Genomic DNA, 11,127 nt, shown 5'->3' with positions numbered 1-11,127 from the left:
GTTACTCTCCACTCACCCATCTCCCTTTCTCTCTCTCGCTCTCTCTCCCCCGCTTTCATATCTTAGACCTCCCCACCTTCCGTTTCTCTCCCGCTTCGATCCCCCCTCTCTCTCTCTATTGGTTACAAATCTCTTCGCAACCATACTCCGTCTCCTCTCCCCTCCCTTCCTATCACGTCAAAGCGTGTATAGCTTTGCATTCGCCCCCACCTTGACTCCTCCCACATGCGTACCCACTCGTATGCATAGGCAAACGCACAAGCATACGCACACACACACACACACACACACACACACACACACAGAACTTTAATTTTTTCCGCTCTCTTTTATCAAGTTACAAGCAGACGAACAGTTTACACAAATCTGTTTTATTTCTGCAACGGACGGCGCACTTCAACTTCTCTTCCACTCTTATCTTTCCGGAAACCGCCAAAACTTTCATTAAAAAAAAAATGGCTCCAAAATTCGTAAGTATTTCGACTTTTTATACATGTATAGTTTACGGACCATCCCGAAATAATAACGCCATTATTTAGAAAGCCCTTCTTACATGGGTAGTGAGGTGGTTTTTTAACTGACAAAACCTTCATAAAAATGCCTCATTGATTCGTAATTCAATTTTAACCGCTTGTGCAGTTTAAGGACCATCCTGAAATAATAATGCTATTATCTAGAAAGCTGTTCTTAACATAGAAAGGGAGGACGCTTTTTTTTTTAAAGAAAAAAAAAAACTTATTCTGTAAAAATTTCTTCCTCTCTTTAACAATTTAAGAAACAAAACATACGTTATTGATATAATAATTAAATGAATGATTTTGCGCTACGAAACGTGTGCTGTCAAGAATTGTGCACGTCAACGTACTTAAAGGAATAAATTGTAAGATGCTTTAGCGTTATTTTTATGGCAAGTGCTCGTCTGAGCTCCAGTCACTTGTCAAACTTTCACAAAAACACCCGTCTAGTTGAAACCACTATCAATAACCCCACCCCCCATCTTTATTTGTGCCTAAGCCTAAACATGGATCCCATGAATAAAGTTTGTTTCTTAAAACTGCACGCCTGTGGAACGCTCTTCCGTTTGGCTTCTTTCCACAATATATTCGTCTTCAAGTCCAAGGTAAACAAATTCTTGATGAGCCGTCCCCTTAAGTAATCCAATTTACCAAATTTCCACTACTAACATTGTCCCATTGACCACTGTACACTTATTAACCCTTATCCTCGAGTGGCCTCTGGGCCTTTATAAGTGGTGACTTCTTTATATATATATATATATATATATATACATATATATATATAATAGGTTAGTATCTTTCTTATATATATATATAATAGGTTAGTATCTTTCTTATATATATATATATATATATATAATAGGTTAGTATCTTTCTTATATATATATATATATATATATATATATATATAATAGGTTAGTATCTTTCTTTTTTATATATATATATATATATATATATATATATATATATATATATATATATATATATATATATATATATATATATATATATATATATATATATATATATATATATATATATATATATATATATATATATATATATATATATATATATATATATATATATATATATATATATATATATATATATATATATATATATATATATATATATATATATATATATATATATATATATATATATATATATATATATATATATATATATATATATATATATATATATATATATATATATATATATATATATCTTTTTTTTTGCTGGCGCTTGTGATATTTATTAACAGTTTTCTTTTTGGATAATTTATATTGGATGTTTTTATTATTCTTGGCCACAGACAACATCGCTAACAAATCAAGATAATCATTAGTGCACGTTTATGCTTAGATAAATATTATTTTATCTGGTGTAATATTGAACATACTTTTTTCAGGCTGTCTGTCTGTCTACCTATCTATCTATCTATCTATCCATCCATCCATCTCTACTATTATAGAAAAATAAATTTGTTTCTGTGTGTCTGTGTGTGAGTTCGTTCTGGAGAGACTCAACAACAGCTGGGCCGATGTATTCCATGTAAATGGCAGTGTTCTTAGATAGGTTTTGTATCGGAATGTCTCTGATGAGTATCAATAATCGACAATCGCAAAAATCCAATGAAAGAAGGAACAGGCGATTTTGACTAAAGTTAACGCCTTATACAGTCTAACATCACAAATGGATTTCAGAAGTTTTATTACCGCACAAGCAGAAAGGCCCGGCATATAAAATCAACAGTAGGTAGTATGACGGTAGCATGTTGGAAATCGATGTTTTTATTTAAAGCGCAATTGAACCATGATACTTCGTAGTTCATGATCTTTTATATATATATATATATATATATATATATATACGCGAGATAAAACACTGATAGAATTCAGATGAAAAATCCTGATAGATATTACTTGAAGTAATATTTTCAGGGCGATCCTAGCCAAAAAAGAAAAGCTCAATATTTAAGAATAGAGCAATATATAAGTTTGGTGGTTAAATTTTTAAATAGAAGAGGAATGCGTTTTTTTTTGTGTTTTTTTTTTTTTTTTTTTTTTTGCTATATGGGAATATCACTTTCTCCCCTGAACCTATTTTCTGCCCACCTGGATTTGTAACCCCGGAGGACACTGTACTCCTTCCGATAATGGACTGCCCCGGTTGTATCAAATTATCTTTTCGTATAATTATTTCCATATAATTATCCACAACCACTCAAAAAACTATTTTCAATATTTGTGCTGAAAAGTAAAATAAGCGGCTATTCACAGCTGAACATTTTGCTAACCACGTTTCATTTCCTCTGATGATATAAGCCATTATTGAAAATCCATGGACTAAGGAAATTAAAATAACCCCTTCTATATATTCTTTTTGTCAAGCAATAAATTCTTAAATCGAATATATGTGTCTATATTTTGTTTTTTCAGAATTTAAAATTTAACCACCAAACTTATATATATATATATATATATATATATATATATATATGTGTGTATATATATAAAGTGAAAGTGTCTGTCTGTGTGCGTGTGCGTCCGTGTACATTTCCCTACGCAATAACTCTGTCAATTTTAAGTCTACAGACTCGAACTTTGATATACAGAGTACTGAGATTTGGGAAAATCTTTGTAATCCATTTTCGGCCAAAAATTGGACTGTTAAGGGATCAAAGTTCAACGATTTGACCTTTAAGAACTCTACAAAACTCCTCTGCCAGTTTTGGGTCTAAACACTTGAAATTTTAGATACAGGTTCCTTGGACATGGATATAACTTAATAACTTGATTTGAACCGAAAACAATAAATGTTAAGGGTTCATAATAGGGGTCAAAGCTAATTTTTTTTTTTTGCTCAACATACACCACGAAACACTCGGGCAACGCCGGGCTGAAATGCTAGTATATAGAATTGAATTTACTCATTTACTCTCTTCTTCTAACTATCCAATATATATATATATATATATATATATATATATATATATATATATATATATATATATATATATATATAGTAAGTTATAAAATATATATGGCAATTAAGCTACGCTTAAGCTTAATTGCCATATTTATTTTATAAATTACTACCTAGCTCTACCTACGTATTGAGTACTGTTGAATAAATACTTTACGCATAAATTTATACTTTCGTATCTTAATTTATGTGATTAAATGAAGTACTCATAATTATATATATATATATATACATATATATATATATATATATATATATATATATATATATATATATATATATATATATATAGTAATTTATAAAATATATATGGCGATTAAGTTACACTGAATATTCGGCGTTTCATCCACTCTAGGATTCCTCAAGCTTATGCGCGAATTCTGTGGTTGTTTTAAACGCCGAATATTCAGTGTAGCTTAATCGCCATATTTATTTTATAAATTACTAACTAGCTCTACCTACGTATTGAGCACTTTTGAAGTAAATACTTAAAGTTTACGCATAAATCTATACTTTCGTATATTAATTTTATGTGAGTAAATGAAGTAGTTACATATATATATATATATATATATATATATATATATATATATATATATATATATATATATATATATATATATAGTTAGCTTTACTTTTTATAGGGTTGTATCAACTATACATAACATTTTATGGTTCAAACATGGAATGAACTCGCACGCATAAAAAAACAATTCAGTTGGGGTTTGCACCAAAATAAATCATAAAGTGTCAATAACGGTTGCGTAAATATCAATAACAAATGCTAAAGCAAGACGTTCAGAATATTAAAACCATCTTTTTATGTTTCTCCGCTATTCTCTTTTAGGATTAGTTGGTGTTGTAGCGAACCGCTGGTATGATGTTAAGATATAACTGTATCTGGGAAAGTTCATTTATCCTGTAGCTTACCCCAAAACAGGTAAATAAACATGGTAATTGTCTGTATTTTTGAGATGAGGTGTTTTCATTGATTGAGATTGTCGGACTGACTTCCTCATCTTGGTTGTTTTTTTTTTTGTTTTTTTTTTTACAAGGGTGTCACCACTTATCAAGGCCCAGAGGCCACTCGAGGATAAGGGTTAATAGGTATACATTAGTCATTGTGATTTTAGCATAGTAAACAGTGGGAATTTTGTAACTTGGATTACTTAGGGGGACGATTCAATTAGAACTTGTTCACATTGGACTTTTTCTTTTTTTTTTTTTCATAGGTATCAACTCATTATCAAGGCCAAGAGGCCACTCAAGGATAAGGGTTAAAGAGTGTACAGTAGAAATTGGACAATATAATAATCATTAGTAATGAAAATTTGTTAAATTTTATAACTTATATGGAACGGCTCATCAAGAACTTATTTACGTTAGACTTGAAGACAACCATATTGTAGTCAGCCGGAAAGCAGGAAAACGGAAGACAATTCCACAGGCGTGCAGTTCTAATAAAAAAGCTTTGTTCATGGAATCTACGTTTAGGTTTAGGCACAGATAAAGAGTGGGGGGAATTATTGATAGTGTTTACAGCTAGACGAGTGTTTCTTGTGAAAGTTTTGCGAGGGGGGACCATAGATTGAAGCTCAGTCGAACACTTTCCATGAAAATAACGATACATCAGAGACAAACTCGCAACATCTCTTCTGTGAGATAGAGGTTGCAAGGAAGAGAAAAGGACATCTCCTACGAGGCTACGAAGTCTATTTTGAACTCTATCATATTGTTATAATCACAACGTTTCGGCCGTTTTGCCCTCCGGCCTTCATCAGGTATTTTGTATCGAACTGGGGAACCGTTTGTTAGGAGTCTCGAACCCAACCCTTTATTATTATTACGGGGGTACCGTGTTCAGACTCCAGCTAGGTTCTGGGACATAGTTGCTGATTCTCTGTTTCAGAGAGCTGGAGTCCGAACACGGTACCCCCGTAATAATAATAAAGGGTTGGGTTCGAGACTCCTAACAAACGGTTCTCCAGTTCGATACAAAACACCTGATGAAGGCCGGAGGGCAAAACGGCCGAAACGTTGTGACTATAATAACCAAGATGAGGAAGTCAGTCCGACAATCTCAATCAATAAATAAACATGTTGTTTTTTGGGGGGTTTTTTTGCGAGCCCAAAACCTTTATTTAATCCATGTGAATAGATTATTCTTGTCCCATCAGCCATCACCTAGTAGATGTCTTAAATATGTAATTTATTTTATCCTTAATATTGCCCACAGTAAGGATTGAATATTCACCTTCAGATGACTGTCACTTAGAAATTATTGTGACTCAGTTCCTTTATCCGTTGTGCCACATGGCCAATAGATAGCTGGTCTATAGTCAGTCGCCTGAGGGGCAGATATTGAGCAATACTGATGAGTCTGATCATATTTTATTTAGTCGCCTTCAAGATCCCAGGCATATTTCTCCCATCTATGTCCTTGTGTCACATCATCGTTACAGGTAAGGAAGCAAATAGAGGATTGTTACTTTCATAGCCAACCTCGTCAAAAAAGGTCGGTTAATGTGCATATGACCTTTAACAGAGTTGGGATGGTTTCTTAAGCATTGTTGTAACTGTTGACATAAACTTTAGTGGACATTTTTATTTTATTATTATTTATTTTATTTTTTTGAGGTGCAAACCTTTTAAATATAAGTGTGTTTACTCTCGCTATATATATATATATATATATATATATATATATATATATTTATATATATATATATTTATATATATATATACCTATATATATGTATGCTTATATATATATATGTATATATATACCAATATATAAATATATATATACCTATATATATATATGTATATATATACCAATATATATATATCTATATATATATGTATGTATATATATACCAATATATATATATGTATATATATATACCAATATATATATATATATGCCTATATATATATATATACCTATATATATATATGTATGTATATATATACCAATACATATATATATACCTATATATATGTATGTATATATATACCAATATATATATATGTATATATATATACCTATATATATATATATGTATGTATATATATACCTATATATATGTATGTATATATATATACTATATATATATGTATGCATATATATACCTATATATATATGTATATATATATCAATATATATTATATATATATATATATATATATATATATATATATATACCTATATATGTATGTATATATATATATGTATGTATATATATACCTATATATATATGTATGTATATATATACCTATATATATAAAAGGCGAATGAACTCTTTTTCTGGGTCAACGGCCAACTAGCACCGTGTATATTTGTGTGTGTGTATATGTGTATTGGGGTGGAGAGGGCTCCCGTAAGCCGTGGTGAAGGCAACCTTTCTAGGAGAAGCAATTCTCTGATTTAATAAACCATAAAGCGGAAGACCATTACCCGCATTAAGCTGGTCTGCAGTTTAATTTGTTGCTGGCAATCTTGCTCTTGCTTGTTGCTGGATCTCAACATTTTGAACCGAGAGAGAAACTTAGCTGTCGTACAAAGCTAAGACTCTGTAACATCATATTTGTATAGATACTCCCTCAGCCATTTGGGCTCATGATTTTAAATGTCTGACGGAGTGGCACTCGTCTGACAAGACGTTGCAATCATCATATATATATATATGTATGTATATATATACCTATATATATATGTATATATATATATGAATATATATATATATATATATATATATATATATATATATATATATATATATATATATATATATATATATATATATATATATATATATATATATATATATATATATAGGAGCAAACAGTTAATAAAACATGTAAAAAAAAGACTTTGAAAAAGAGTTAAAAACATATTTAATCTGAAAAGGAAACACTTGATAAGTGGATAGTAGTGGAAATTTTGTAAGTGTGTGTGTGTGAGAGAAAGAAATATATATATATATATATATATATATATATATATATATACCTATATATATACCTATATATATATATGTATATATATATATATATACCTATATATATATATATATATATATAGAGAGAGAGAGAGAGAGAGAGAGAGAGAATAAATGATAAAAAGTTTTTTATATATATATTTCTGTAGAAATATATTTTCTTATAATATATACCAATCCTTATTTAAGAAGCTCAATGTAATTACAGAGCAATATAGAGAATAAATGACAAAAACTATATTCCAAAATTTATTATGTTGACCATCTTATAATTTATTCCTTGAATTTAGTTGACTTTTACAATTCTTAACAGATACTGTCAAGAATTGTAAAAGTCAACGGAATTAAAAGAATAAATTATAAAATAGTCAACATCATGAATTTTGGAATATAGTTTTTTGTCATTTATTCTCTCTCTCACACACACTATATATATATATATATATATATATATATATATATATATGTATGTATGTATGTATAAGTAATCAAATTTACAAAATTTCCACTATTTATGATTACTACGCTATAATCCCATTGACTAATGTATACCCATTAACCCTTATCCTCGAGTGGCCTCCGAACCTTGATAAGTGGTGACTCCTTTGTAATATATATATATATATATATATATATATATATATATATATATATATATACGAGGTGTCTCCAAGAAGTTTCCAGGCATTTTTTGCATGGGCACTCTTATTGATAGTACACACATGAAACTCTAGTCCCTTTCAAAGTAATCTCCTCCGGCTGCAATGCACTTGCTGCATTGTTCCAACAACTTCTGGAAGGCCCCAGGAAACCCTCTTGTGTAAGCATGTCAATGACCCTCGTCACTACCTCTTTCATCGTCTCATAACGACAGCCTCTAAATGTTTTTTGAGCTTAGGGAATAACCAAATGCCACAGGGAACAATGTCCGGACTATAGAAAGTTTGAGGAACTGTCTTGATGCCCATCTTGGTCAAATAGTCTGTGACAAGGATGGAGCACTCGTGGGACAAACTTTGCACAAGTCTTCCACGTCTTCCGTTCCTTGAATCGGAAAAATTAGTGCCTATTTTCCGATTCCAAAACGATTCTTTTGTCTTTTTTTATTTGATTTTGTTTGAACCAAAATCTTCCATTGCTGGTAATAATGATAAAATAATAAATATATATTGATTTTAAATTACCAGTGAAGCTAAAATCGATAGATCATTTTCCAAAAGTTTATTTTGGCATTTATGAAAATATCTGCATATTTAACATGTGTTTTTACGAAAATCAGGGAAAATAACAATTTTATTAACCACTTCTGTCCAAGTCTGACGAAGTTACTGGATCGCTAATACGATTCAGTAGCGGAAACATGTGTAACTAAAGAGACAAAACGGTAATAAAATAATATATATATATATATATATATATATATATATATATATATATATATATATATATATATATATATAAAGCTTTAAATAAAATAAGAGGAATATCGATAGCGTAGCAAAATAATATTATCTCGAAAGTTTAAAGAGTTCTAATGGGGAACTATTGAATTTGCCAAAGTACGGGGGCAAACTAAAATTAAATTTAAAATTAATTTAAAAAAACAATTAAAATATTGGCACAACGAGGGGAAGAAAAAAAAGTCGGAGAAAAGATTCAAAGTTCCCCAAACTAGTTGAATTTTTCTTGCTCTGAGTTGGTACCTAACAGGTACTGCCACTTCGGGTCAGAGTGGACCGGGGAGCAATGGCAATTAAAGGGTGGCTCCACACTCCCCAAAGCCCGCAAGCTGGGGCCTCACCACTGGATATAGTTTAAGGTCATATCCAGGACCTTTTTTAATTTTTGAAATAGTTACTATATATATTGGGTACAATATAATAATCAATACGAAATTTGCATGAATTAAATTATAATATAAAGCGGTTTTATGACCGAGCCACAGCAGGTGACTTGCTAGTATATATATATATAAAAGTGACCTTGTCTGTCTGTGTGAGGAACGGTCTCTACCAAACTCTTCTGCCAATTTTTAGTCTACAGACTTGAAACTTCATATAAAGGAGATTATAATCTGTGGAACAAATTCTATTTAGTTTTCAGCCGGTAAAAATTTAAAATGAAAAAGTCAAGTGTGATGGTGCAATTGTGCTTTAACAGAAACATTCCTATTGAACGTGCCCCTGTCATATCAAAGAAACATACTGTTGATTTTATATGTCGGGCCTTTCGGCTTGTGTGGTAATAAAACTTCTCAAATGCACTTGTGATGTTAGGCTGTGTAAGGTGTTAACTTTGGCCAAAATCGCCAGTTCCTTCCTTCATCGGATTATTTTGATTATTAGCGAAGACATTTTGACACAGAATCCACCTAAGAATAGATAAGTAAAGTACCTTGCTGCGAAATTTCATAAAAATTGTACCAGCCGTTTTTGTGTCCATATAGAACGAACAAACAAGCACAGAGACAAAGTTCCTTTTATGTAATAGTAGAGTTACGCATATATTGTAGAACCCCGGAATAAGCATTAAAAATTAGTAACAAAATACAGTACAGTATATAATACATATGTATATAATTAAATAACATTATAAATAACACCGTAAGGCGGGACAAATACCGTAACTAGGGGCCGGAAACATCGTATTCCACATCGTAATCTGAAAAAAAAAAAAACGTCTCCTAGGGCCAACGTATCCTCGGGTTCTGCTCTGTGTGTGTGTATATATATATATATATATATATATATATATATATATATATATATATATATATATATATATATATATATATATAACTACTTCATTTATTCACATAAATTTAATATACGAAAGTATAGATTTATGCGTAAACTTTAAGTATTTACTTCAAAAGTGCTCAATACGTAGGTAGAGCTGGTTAGTAATTTATAAAGTATATATGGCGATTAAGCTACACTGAATGTTCTGCGTTTCATCCAACTATAGGATTCGTCAGGCTTATGCGCATAAGCCTGACGAATCCTATAGTTGGATGAAACGCAGAATATTCAGTGTAGCTTAATCGCCATATATACTTTATAAATTGCTATATATATATATATATATATATATATATATATATATATATATAAAGCTCTCTGTGTGTGTGTGTGGTCACGAATAGGCTCCTATATGGTTGACTATTTAAAAAAAACTGATTACATATAATGGTAGAATATGTATCGAAACACAGGAATGGGTATGTTTGATCCTGCAGAAGGGTGGTTCATTAAAATTGTGGGGTCTGCATTCGCGCCTGGTCCACAAAGTATGGAAATAAAAAATTTAAAAATAATTTTTTAAAAACGTTTACAAGTGTTTTTGATATAGATGTACATAAAAATACTTTGATAAGTATGTTTTAATTTAAATAGGGATGGTATAATAAAATTGTGGGGTCTGCGTTCGCGCTTGGCCTCCATAGAATGGAAATAGGCACAAACTTTAATAAAGACTTTTCATATCTATCTGCGTAAGTATACTTTGATAATTATGTTTCAGTTTGAAGAAATATGGTATAATAAAATTATGGGGTGTTCGTTAGCGCCTTACCTCCATAGAATGGAAATATGTCACAAAGTTTAACAAGGTTT

The 11,127-nt window shown here is 30.5% G+C and overlaps 1 protein-coding gene across 1 annotated transcript in view; it reads left to right on the top strand.

Annotated features, from left to right (window-relative positions):
- Positions 1–245: 245 nt before the first annotated feature.
- LOC145268806 (uncharacterized) overlaps positions 246–11,127 on the top strand; it is a 50,025-nt gene continuing 39,143 nt past the window's right edge. Inside the window, exon 1 of the mRNA XM_080124429.1 lies at positions 246–470. Within this exon, the coding sequence (XP_079980555.1) occupies positions 456–470 (15 nt within the window). The 5' untranslated portion in view covers positions 246–455. The remainder of the gene's footprint in view (positions 471–11,127) is intronic.

Source organism: Euprymna scolopes, chromosome 44, assembly GCF_053919585.1.
Source record: "Euprymna scolopes isolate OS-2025 chromosome 44, ASM5391958v1, whole genome shotgun sequence".
NCBI lineage: Eukaryota > Metazoa > Mollusca > Cephalopoda > Sepiida > Sepiolidae > Euprymna > Euprymna scolopes.
This window is presented reverse-complemented; position numbering and strand designations above follow the sequence as displayed.